The sequence below is a fragment of the Salvelinus alpinus genome, chromosome 9 (genome assembly GCF_045679555.1).
Source record: "Salvelinus alpinus chromosome 9, SLU_Salpinus.1, whole genome shotgun sequence".
Taxonomy (NCBI): domain Eukaryota; kingdom Metazoa; phylum Chordata; class Actinopteri; order Salmoniformes; family Salmonidae; genus Salvelinus; species Salvelinus alpinus.
The window spans coordinates 49,683,636-49,695,896 of record NC_092094.1 but is presented as its reverse complement, the minus strand read 5'-3'; the positions used below and the strand labels follow the sequence as shown (position 1 = coordinate 49,695,896).

Below are 12,261 nucleotides of genomic sequence, written 5' to 3'. Positions count from 1 at the left end.
CACAACACAATGCCACAGATGTCTCAAGTTTTGATGGAGAGTGCAATTGGCATGCTGACTTCAGGAATGTCCACCAGAGCTGTTGCCAGAGAATTGAATGTTAATTTCTCTACCATAAGCCGACTAATGTCGTTTTATAGAATTTGGCAGTACGTCCAACCGGCCTCACAACCGCAGACCAAGTGTAACCACGCCAGCCCAGGACCTCCACATCCGGCTTCTTCACATGCAGGATCGTCTGAGACCTGCCACCCGGACAGCTGATCAATCTGAGTATTTATGTCTGTAATAAAGCCCTTTTTTGGGGATAAACTCATTCTGAATGGCTGGGCCTGGCTCTTCTGTGGGTGGGCCTCTGCCCTCTCAGACCAACCCATGGTTGCGCCCCTGCCCAGTCATCTGAAATCCATAGATTAGGGCCTAATTTATTTATTTAAATTAACAGATTTCCTTATATGATCTGTAAATCAGTAAACCTTTTGAAATTGTTGCATGTTGAGTTTATATTTTTGCTCAGTATATTTAGCTTTGCACCGTTGTTTTCCCACCAACTAAATTATGAAGCTTCCTGAATTGTAAATACTGTATCCTGAAAACCGGAAACATCCGCTTTTCCCCAGCCCAGCAGTGCCTCAGCAACTGAATACCAGGAGCTATTCTCTGAATAGGGCCACTGCTGTGATCTACCACCATAGAGATAGATAGAGGACTCATTTGTGACATAGTGTCTGTGACAACATGGGCAGTGCCATTGAGGCTACAACCCATAGAGCCCTGCAGTGTAGGTGTCATAATACCCATAAAATCTAGAGGTCAAACAGGGAAATGGTTCCAATAGTTTTTTTCCACCATTATTTTTTTTCCAAAGCATTTCATTTTTGGTGGATAAATACAGACAAATATATTGATAAAAATCACCTTGTCCTAGAGAGATTTACACGGTTATCAAAACGTCACGCCAGGATCAGGCTACACGAAACACAGCCCTTATGTTAAGTGTTTCTAAAATCCCCTATGAGAAAAATGAACGGTGACCTCTAGGTTTATGGGTATTATGACTCTTACTGTGGTACTCTATAGGAATCCCCACCCAGTTGACTACTTTGACTACTTTAAAATGGCGGAAGCATGTTGGAAGCACTCATTTGCGCTGCCCATGTTAAAACGGCTTTGGGCCACTAGAGGCCTCTATCATTCTTTATGTCTACCACCCAGCGTTCACTGTCGGTAGCGCCACTGTTGAGAGGGAACTGTCGCTAACAGCAAGATAGAACATCGGTCGGTGGCAGCGTTATTCTTTTGTCGAAAATGGAACGAAAAGTAGCTCGAGAATTTAGGCACAAGGTAAGAACTGAATTTGTTTCTTTTTTGTTTTGGCTGTTATCAAAGTCCTATGATGTACTCTGAACCCTGTTGGGGTAAGGCTTTTGCACAGGTGCCTTTAGATGCGTTTATAATGTCTTCATAGGTGTAGAAAATGTTCATACAGGACTAACATGTTTTGGCTGGGATTTTAATTGAATTGTTTCATCCTTTATTTCACAATTGTGAAAGTAGACTGTTGTGTTATACAACTGTTATACAACAAGTGAATTCTCTGTAGTGTAGGATTAAAAAGTTGCCCCCTCTTGTAAGGATATTTAATTGAATATATTCCCATTTAATACCATATGTGTGTATAGTCTATACAGTAACAATGTCGATTATAGGGAGAGTGTGTACAGGTAAACTAGGCTTTTATCATGAGTACCTATGGCCCGTGTGTCAGCTTTCCTGATTGGTTACTCTAGTCATTTGTCAGGTGAACTGTGTGTATTGCAAAACGTTCACCTGGTGTTTCCAACATATTTTTGTCTGTTGGTCATTCTAGACCCAACACAAAGATACCAATGATGCGTTTTGTACTTAGCCGTACAATTGTTCACGGATACTCATGGTTACAGTATTCGGGTAATAATGTCAAAAAGAGAAGCGGTGTAAAGGCAACGTGATACGTTTGGGTGTTTTCAGTCCTCTGTAATGTGGACCCAGAGCCATCTGTCCTCTATGTTGTAGCCTCTCACTAGGTCGCTCCCCATTTAGATAATTTAGAGCGTGTCAGGGATGTCCAGCCGAGCGGAAAAGGATGGGACGATTTACAGCAGCAATTAGAGACAGAGAGGGGACTGGCAGGCAGGAAGGCATGAGTCACAACAACACTTTTAGATAAGGCTTTAAAAAGAGCTTTATAAATACATTTGATTGATTGACCACAGAACAGCATGCGTTTTTGGTCATGTTTGTGACAATGAATATGTGGTGACAAATGTCTTTTACAGGTGAATATAGGCTACTGTTAGATTGAAGTGGGCCCTTAATCTCTCTTACAGTTTATTTGTTGTATGTGTTGCATTCACCCCTGTGCCTTTGTTGGATGTTTTGAGAATAAGGGAGTTTAAGGGTTTAGAGAACACAAGAGGACTTCATATACGGTATAACATAAGCTGCGGTATCTGGCTGGCTCTTTAGCTTCATCCGTTCAGGGCGCTAAAGTCTGCACATAGTCACCGTTGCTTACCCTGTCTCTCAATGTTGAGTCCGAGAGCGTTACCAAACCATAAATACACTGTCATACACCCAGGAAACTGCATGGTTGAGCTTGTGTGTAGTAATGTGTGTCTAGGTGTCTGCGTGTGCATGTGTGTGAGTGTGTGTATCTCTAAGCCTTTTTGTTGTACACTCTTGGAAGTAAAGCAGCCTCAAATAACCTTTTGGGGTTAAAAAGATTGCCAGCTGTGAGAGTAAATGCCATTCCTGTGCATACGTTTGTACACAATATATATATTTTAAATGCATATTACATATTATACTATTAACATTGCTGACATTGCTCATCCCTAAAGTGGTAGCTCTTCCAACGTTAGGATTTGCGTAGGCTCTTGAGGAACTCATACACCTCTGTAAGCCTCAATGAAGCTACAAAACTGTCAGTGTTCAACCTTAACAATACGGGGGGCCATAAATAAATATCTGAAAGACACACCTCCAATCTTCTTATCTGACCCGCTGGGCCAAAAATAACTATATGCAAGCCAGGCCCCTACTAAGCCACGCCCCCGGTCATTTTATCTGACCGGATTTGTCATTTCTTAATAACCCAGCATCAACAACCAAACCTGTTTCTTTTTTAAAGAAAACCACCTGACTTAAGTGACCCAGTGCCTGCCACCCAGCTGTTGGGCCATCCAAACAACCAAGCATTTTTAAGAGTGTAGGCTAGGTTGAAGATACTGTAGGTAACTAGCGAACTAAGCCAACACTTAATAATTATCATCATGAACAAACGTCATTACCATCACAATAAACGTTATTATTAAAACAAACAGGACCACTTTGGAAACAATCGTTTTAATTAATCATTTTAAGTGATATCCTCTGGGTCCACATTGTACATTTTGTTGTACATGTCTGTTACCCAAAATACATTAAATTCAATTCAATACAGTCATATAATATAATGGGCTTGACAGCCAATGTTGTATTATTCAACATTGATATTAAAATAGTACTCATATAGGAATGGGTAATGTTTTACAAGTTGCTGGCCATCCCATAAAGCCATTGCCGAAAACCACATATTTTCATCTTCTTCTGAGCTTGGCAGCGCAACAAATCCAACATCAAAATAAATTCAAAGTGCTCCGCGCACTCTAGCAAAAGGTTTCCTCCAGGAAACATTAAGGGTTTCCCCATAACCCCTCAATTAACCAAAGGTGCAAATATGAACCTATTGACTGCAATGGTTCCTTGAGTCACCCCTAATTCTAAGAAATGATGGTGGAGGAATGCTTGTCACAGGGATGTACTGTAAGGTGACACTGCTCACCTCACTATTCCAAACCGCCCTCCAACTTCCACCCCTCCTTATCGCTCCCTTACTCCCCCTCCCTAGTCTGGTGGCATAAGTGTGTATACCAGCCCACAGTCCTAGTAAGGGAAAGGGATCTAGAAAACAGGAAAGCTACCTGGCCTTCTACCGCCAGCAACACACAATAGAGATACTATTGATGCTAACGCTCTACAGGCATAGGCACACAAACGCAGCACTGACAAACATATACACAGGTACGTGCCCACACGCGCACACACACACAGAGGCACTCGCACACAGACGGATAGACAACCTTCCTTAATGAAGGAGATGGGGTATATTAATGACTGGCCTAAGCGCTTCCTCAAAACTTTTCTGCAGCAGTTCAGTCGCTACAAGGTAAGATGCACACACTGCTGCGCGCACACACACACACACAAACCTAGGGCTAAAGGGAATGCCCCCTGTTATGCTGAAAGGACCACAGTGGAGAGGGATGTGTCAGTATAGAGACTGCTGCCTTCCCTGGCCGCTGCTATCTTGTCTGTGATGATGAGGATGATGAAGATGAGAATGAGACTAAAGATGCCTTTGCTGTTTAGGTGGAGCTGCTCATTGACAATGAGGCAGAAAAGGATTACCTGTACGATGTCCTGCGAATGTACCACCAGTGAGTACCAGTGGTGTAAATTACTTAAGTAAAAAATACTTTAAAGTACTACTTAAGTAGTTTTTTTGGGGGGTGTCTGTACTTTGCTTTGCTATTTATATTTTTCACAACTTTTACTTCACTACATTCCTAAAGAAAATAATGTACTTTTTACTCCATACATTTTCCCTGTCACCCACAAGTACTCGTTACATTTGAAATGCTTAACAGGATAGAAAATGGTCCAGTTCACACACTTATCAAAAGAACATCCATGGTCATCCCTAATACCTCTGATCTGGCGGACTCACTCAACACAAATGCTTAGTTTGTAAATGATGTTGGAGTGTGCCCCTGGCTATCCATACTTTTAAAAAACAAAACAATTGTGCAGTCTGGTTTGCTTAATATAAAAGATTTTTAAATTATTCATACTTTTACTTGTGATACTTAAGTATATTTTAGCAATTATATTTACTTTTGATACTTAAGTATATTTTAAAACCAAACACTTTTAGACTTTTACTCAAGTAGTATTTTACTGGGTGACTTTCACTTTTACTTGAGTCATTTCATCTTTACTTTTACTCAAGTATGACAATTGGGTACTTTTTCCACCACTGGTGAGTACCACCTTCTCTGTTTGACTTTCACTTTAGTGATAAATTATTGACCTATCATTTTTTTTCAGGATGACCAATTTTCCGACAATTTTCTTCCCTCAACTGATTTGCTGATCCTTTATTTGGGGAAGTGGATTGTTAGTGGGTCTGCCAGGCTCTTGAACAAAATTAAGATGGCCTTTTTTGCGTCACTTCTCTTTCAATAAAAATGGAAAATGGTCAAGCAAATGTCTTGATTTCTTTCCAATTGCAGATTTACGTATAGGAGGATTAAGTCTGGTGTGTGTGTGTGTGTGTGTGTGTGTGTGTGTGTGTGTGTGTGTGTGTGTGTGTGTGTGTGTGTGTGTGTGTGTGTGTGTGTGTGTGTGTGTGTGTGTGTGTGTGTGTGTGTGTGTGTGTGTGTGTGTGTGTGTGTGTGTGTGTGTGTGTGTGTGTGTGTGTGTGTGTGTGTGTGTGTGTGTGTGTGTGCGTGCGTGCATGTTGTGTGTGTGTATACAGGTGTATGGTGGGAGATAGGATTTCATTCAGGACTATGACGATAATGTGGACTGAATGGGGGTGAAGGGGAGTTAGCGGTGCTGGTTTCCATGCACTCTTTGTATGGAGCCAGAGACCTGAGACCCCATTGGTTAGACCCATGATCAGTTTTCCGCTGTGCTCCGCCAAGCCTGGCCAGCTATTCACTAAAGCCCTTTACTCTTTCATACACGAGTCAGGAGTGAAATGGCAAATGTTAATAATTCATAGTCATAGGTCTTATGTTCCCATTGGAATTGGTAGGTTGATTGCACATTCTTGGAATCCTTGATGGCCCATAAGGCCATGGCGTTTATCATACTGTTCTGTACTAGTCATTCTGTGTGCCGCTTTGTCCTCATAATCATGTATGTCAACGATAGGAATGATGAAGAAAGTCATTCAAAACATCTCGCTCTCTCCTGAATGACTGTGCAGTGTGTGCGTGTGTGCGCTTGTGCGTGTTGAGCTGTCCTTTGACCCTCTGCCCTCTCCCTCAGGTCCATGGAGCTGCCAGTGTTGGTGGGGGACCTGAAGCTGGTCATCAACGAGCCCAGTCGCCTGCCGCTGTTTGATGCCATCCGGCCCCTCATTCCCCTCAAACACCAGGTGGAGTACGACCTGCTCACCCCCAAGAGGTCACGGTGAGTGGAGGGGTCGCTGCCACCCACCAGGCTGGAGCCCATAGACTTTCAATACGATGCACTTGTCTTATACCATGTAATTACTCTCTTAGTACTTATAGGCAACGAGAATGTGCACCAATTTGATGACACAGAACTGATAACCCCTTCCTCCACCCTTTCCTGTCATCCTCCATCTAACCCCTTCTCCTTCTCCTCTCCTGTCTTCCCTTTCGTCCTCCCTCTCTCCATCCTGGTGGTGCAGTAAGTTGAAGGAGGTGCGTCTGGATCGTACTCATCCTGAGGGTCTGGGTCTGAGTGTGAGAGGGGGCCTGGAGTTCGGCTGTGGTCTCTTCATCTCACAGATCGTCAAGGATGGACAAGCTGGAAACAGTGGCCTGCAGGTGTGTGTGTGTGTGTGTGTGTGTGTGTGTGTGTGTGTGTGTGTGTGTGTGTGTGTGTGTGTGTGTGTGTGTGTGTGTGTGTGTGTGTGTGTGTGTGTGTGTGTGTGTGTGTGTGTGTGTGTGTGTGTGTGTGTGTGTGTGTGTGTGTGTGTGTGTGTGTGTTTGCGTGCGTGCGTGTTTGTGTGTGCATCACTTGTGCATGCATCGAATAAAGTCAACCCGAGAAACAAACCGCTTTGGTAAAAACATCCAGGAACTTTTTAAGTACCTTCCTGTCCTTCATCTCTTCCTGAAGCCATTTGCTCCTGAGTCACGACTCAGACTGATTGGATCTGCTTTTCCGTCAGTCTGCTGTAGTTATTCCCCTCAACCAGCGTGACAAGATGTCACACACTTCCATTAGCTCAATAACCGGTGACACAAATTGACACACAGCTACAGCTGAGGTGACACAGCCATCCTGTCTGGCATCTAGAAAAAAAACACTTCTGAGACTCAGTGAGCACAAGACGTTGACTTACCCAGTGAGCACAAGACGTTGACTTATTTTCAACCCAAAATACGTATTTTCAACGTCTTTGCTCATATAGTACCTAGTATGGAGGGTGGATGGGATGTGGTCAAATATCTAAAGAGAAGCAAACATACACTGTGAAACATAACACTCAGAAAAGTAGCACACACTGCCACACTACATAAAAAGTGCTGGTCGTAACGTCTGACCTCTGTGTGACCTCCAGATGGGAGATGAGATTGTCCGCATCAATGGATACGCCATCTCTTCCTGTATCCACGAGGAAGTCATCAACCTCATCAAGACCAAGAAAATCGTGTCGCTCAAAGTCAGGCGTAAGTTAAACGAAATCCACCCAACCAATATACTCACTCCTCCTCATGTCAAATACAAATATGAATATGAATAACTTACTTCAATTTTGATCCTTTTATTTGTGCAGAGGTTGGGATGATACCAGTGAAGAGGTAGGGCTGTTTCTCTCTTTGTTGGTATTGTATTTGACACCTTTCTGCTTTAGAAAAGACTGTGATCAAAATAAAACCAGAAACTATATCCTGGGCAAGGGGTATCCGGTGAGCACTGAGATGATAGCTTGATTATTGATTGATGTATTTCCTGTGCCAGGTGTTGCTCACAAAATCTTATTCAAGGGACCTTCCTGGTTAAATAAACCTGGAATAAATACATAAATGAATATAGAATCGGATTTATCCTCCGCTTTCTGTTCTTTTCCAGTTCCACAGAGGAGCCTCTGAAGTGGCAGTTCGTGGACCAATTTGTGTCTGATTCTGGGGTGAGAATGAGATTTGTTTTCTTTGAGATTAAATATTCTCTCCTATTCTTTGAAGTGTAACACCCTTTGGCCCTTCTTCTGTCACATTTTAGTAATTTAGTAAACACTTATCCAGAGTGACCTACAAATAAGGAGGCAGAAAAAAAACACACTAATGCAACCACGGAATTGTACAATCTCTCTTTTCTCTCTCTGCCCTCCCCCTCCCCCCTCTCTCTCTCTCTCTCTCTCTCTCTCTCTCTCTCTCTCTCGCTCTCGCTCTCTCGCTCTCTCTCTCTCAGGACAAGAAGAGCAGTGTGGCAGGCCTGGCATCCATGGGAGGGAAGGAGATCAAGGAGAAGAAGGTGTTCCTGAGCCTGGTGGGCACCAAGGGCATGGGCGTCAGCATCTCCAGTGGCCCCACACAGAAGCCTGGCATCTACATCAGTAACGTCAAATCTGGCTCCCTCGCTGTTGAAGTAGGACTGCAGGTAAGAGTTTGGCCCTGTTTAGCGTACTGTAAACCACTTTGAAATGAACACGTGGAAATGTATCACGATGACAACCAGTCGACTCGTTGGCTTGCGAACATACATTTTTTTTCCTTTGTTTTGCGCATCAGCCAATTCAAATCATTGACTTAATTGCTCGTGATAAAACACTAGATGTTAGCTGTTCCCATTAGACAACCTGGCACATTTAGCCCTATGCTAAACTGACCAGCTGGAAGTGATTATTTCCTGTAACAAATTTGGCATCAGTCTGTCAAAGATCTTAAGACTTTATATCCACCAAACAATGGCATTTCTTAAAATATATTTTAAACCTCAAAATTCAAGGTTTACTTTTGTTCCACTTGGAACAGCTGTCGTGTTCCAGTATTTCATCCTTGACTAGGCTACTACCCACTGGGCACACCAGGTCATTTCAACGTGGATAATTGGGTAATAATATTTGGTTGAGACATTGATCAATGAGATTACAACCTGCTGTATATTCACCCACTCAAAAAATACAACCAAAAGTTAGTTGAATTTCTAATGTGTTATCGCTATGCTTTCAACCATCTAAAAGCACAACCAAATTCCAATAGAAAACAATGTCAGAAATTCAACCATTTAAAAGCACAGCAAAGTTGAAATGGAATACAATGTCAGACTTATCCATGCTATCTTGAACATTCACACTTTACATGATTACATAAGGAGAAATGACAGTAACCTATTTTAAGGTTGAATGTTACGTTAGTTTGTAAGATAGTAAATAGCCTTAACTTCAGGCTATCTTGTAAAAGTAATATTGAATTGTGTTTGGTTGACAACGCAACCAAATATCAACATTTAAAGGAGATATACAGTGTATTCGGAAAGTTTTCAGACCCCTTCACTTTTTCCACATTGTTACGTTAAAGCTTTATTCTAAAATGGATTAAATTCATGTTTTTCCTCATCAATCTACACACATTAACCCATAATGACAAAGCAAAAACCGATTTTTAGAATGGTCGCAAATAAATTAAACATAAAAAACATAATGGTGTTAGACGGGTGACGAGCTGTGTCTAGTTTTCTCCAGACATAATGCTTTTTTATTCAGGCCAAAAAGTAAAATGTTTTCCTTATGCTCTCAAAGTCTTTTTGCAAACTCCAGGCATGCTGTCATGTGCCTTTTTCTCAGGAGTGGCTTCCGTTTGACCACTCTCCCATAAAGCCCAGATTGGTAAAGTGCTGTAGAGACTGTTGTAGTTCAGGCAGGTTCTCCCATCTCAGCCAAGGAACTCTGTAGATCTGGCAGAGTGGTCATTGGGTTCTTGATCACCTCCTTGACCAAGGCCCTTTTTGCCCGGTTGCTCAGTTTGGTTGGACGGCCAGCTCTAGGCAGAGTCTTGGTAGTTCCATAATTTTTGTCAATTTCCCACTCTGTTCCTGGAAACTTTCAACACTCTAGAAAATGTTTTATAGCCTTCCTCAGATACATGCCTCATCACAATTCTATCTCAGAGATCTACAGCCAGCTCCTTGGTATGGTATAGTTTCTTCTCTGACATGTACTGTCAACTGTGGGACTTTATATACTGTACACAGGTGTGTTTCTTTCTAAATCATGTCCAAACAATTGAATTGGCCACAGGTGGACTCCAATCAAGTTGTAGTGACATCTCAAGGATGATCAATGGAAATTGGATGCACCTTATCTCAATTTGGAGTGTCATAGCAAAGGGGTGTGAATACTTAGTTATATAAGATATTTCTTTATTTCATTTTCAATACATTTGCAAAAATTTCTAGAAACATGTTTTCACTTTGTCATTATTGGTTATTGTGTGTAGATGGGTGAGAAAAATATATATTTATTGAACTTCTTAGGAATCGGCGTCCCGTCAACGGGGCAGTTGTAAATCATGCAGCGCCGTGTGTCACGATGGCAGATTATAGAGAAACAACAAATGTCGGTACATATAAGTGTCTTATATCGGCTGAAAGCTTAAATTCTTGTTCATATAACTGCACTGTCCAATTTACAGTAGCTATTACTGCGAAAAAATGCCATGCTATCGTTTGAGGAGAGCTCCTAACAACAAAACACTTTTTTCACCGCGATAAGTTTGATAAATTCACCTCTGAGGGTGAAATGTGTACTTACATTCTGAAATCTTGCTCTGATTTATCATCGAAAGGGTCCCAGAGATAACATAAAGTGTCGTTTTGTTAGATAAAATCATTTTTCATATCCTAAAAAGGTCCATACAGCATGCATGATCGATTTTGTAGTTCCACTCATTCAATTTGCAAAGAAAGGAATCTGTGAAAATCTCACCCTAAACATTGTTTCAACCAGTCAAATTACGTTCGTATTTATTCCTCAGAGATCCTAGAACGTATCCAGACTTTAACCATATCATTAGGAGGGTAGTATATCCTATAGGACACCAAATTTGGTCCGGGAGCGACGCCTTCATGGCGCGCCGATGACACGGGCGGTCTTCACTCAAACAAAGCTAGCTAGATAGCCAATGAGCTGGGCTTTACGGGAGTCCCGTATCTCATATCTGTCGCACAATTTTGCTGCTAACCTTGTGCGACAGCAAACCTTTCCCTTTTGGACAAAAATGGCAAGAATATGGAGAGTTATGAAAACTGGATGTTTTGCAAATGTTGAACTTACAATATGGCTACTAATACTGGAAAAGCTAAATCAAAGTCCAAGTATACAGATTTGACGATATTCTTGCAGAAAAAATTTAATGTAAATGCATCCTTCACACTAAATGTCATGTAGCTTGCTCATACTTCAAGTTATCAGTCTGAAACTTTGCACATACACTGCGCCCTCTTGTGGACACCATCGGAATTACAACCAGAGTGATGGCTAGATTGCTAGATACAAAAAAAAAATGTTTTTTGCTTTGTATTTTCGTCTACCAGATCTATTGTGTTATATTCTCCTGCATTCAATTCACATTTCCACAAACTTCAAAGTGTTTCCTTTGAAATGGTACCAAGAATATGCATATCCTTGCTTCAGGTCCTGAGCTACAGGCAGTTAGATTTGGGTATGTCATTTTAGGCGAAAATTGAAAAAAAGGGGGCTATCCCTAAGAAGTTTTAAATGAAGGCACTGTATTTGGGTCCTAGTATGCCACAATGTCCCAATGTGGATCCAAATAATGTACTGAAATGTGTGTGTGTTTTTGCATGGTTGGTATTGTGGATTGTATTGTGTTTTGTGTTGGTAGATTGGTGACCAGATCGTGGAGGTGAACGGGGTGGAATTTACTAATCTGGACCACAAAGAGGTAGGACACATGAAATGCAGACAAAGGTTTGATAACTCCAGAAAACTGTTTTGCTTGGTAAATAATGCATTTGCTTTGGAAAGTTTCATTTTTATTGCTCAGTTAAGTTTTTGTCTTTATTGCGTCTGCAGGCTGTAAGAGTTCTGAAGAGTAGCAGGAGTCTAACCATCACAGTTCTCACCGGCGCTGTAAGTACACCGCCAGGGCCTCCCCCACCCCCAAAACATTTGAGTGGCCCCCCGCTTGACAGCGGAGAGAAGAAATGTAAGTACACTTCCTGCAATTCTACACGTTTTGCCATGGGGCTTAGAGAAAATTTTGCACTTTTGAAGCACGTTTGCTGCAATTCTACACATTTTGCCATGGGGTGGAGAGAAGATTTAGCCATTTTAGAACTAATTGCATGCAACTCGACTCGTTTTGCCATAGGGCAGAGAGAAAATTTTGCACGTGTCCTGCGTGCCGGGTCGGTAATCCAACCGTGATTACTACAAGTTTAGATAGCTGGCTA

At 41.9% G+C, this 12,261-nt stretch overlaps 1 protein-coding gene across 2 annotated transcripts in view; it reads left to right on the top strand.

The window, feature by feature from the left end:
• The first annotated feature begins 1,226 nt into the window (after window positions 1-1,226).
• The window catches only part of LOC139530270 (harmonin-like), a 43,703-nt gene continuing 32,668 nt past the window's right edge, over window positions 1,227-12,261 (top strand). For both annotated transcript variants that reach the window (XM_071326519.1, XM_071326518.1), the window contains exons 1-10: window positions 1,227-1,344; window positions 4,453-4,520; window positions 6,139-6,282; window positions 6,527-6,665; window positions 7,406-7,514; window positions 7,622-7,646; window positions 7,918-7,975; window positions 8,257-8,445; window positions 11,691-11,750; window positions 11,882-11,938. In XM_071326519.1, coding sequence (XP_071182620.1) covers window positions 1,309-1,344; window positions 4,453-4,520; window positions 6,139-6,282; window positions 6,527-6,665; window positions 7,406-7,514; window positions 7,622-7,646; window positions 7,918-7,975; window positions 8,257-8,445; window positions 11,691-11,750; window positions 11,882-11,938 — 885 coding nt within the window. In that variant the 5' untranslated portion in view covers window positions 1,227-1,308. The remainder of the gene's footprint in view (window positions 1,345-4,452; window positions 4,521-6,138; window positions 6,283-6,526; window positions 6,666-7,405; window positions 7,515-7,621; window positions 7,647-7,917; window positions 7,976-8,256; window positions 8,446-11,690; window positions 11,751-11,881; window positions 11,939-12,261) is intronic.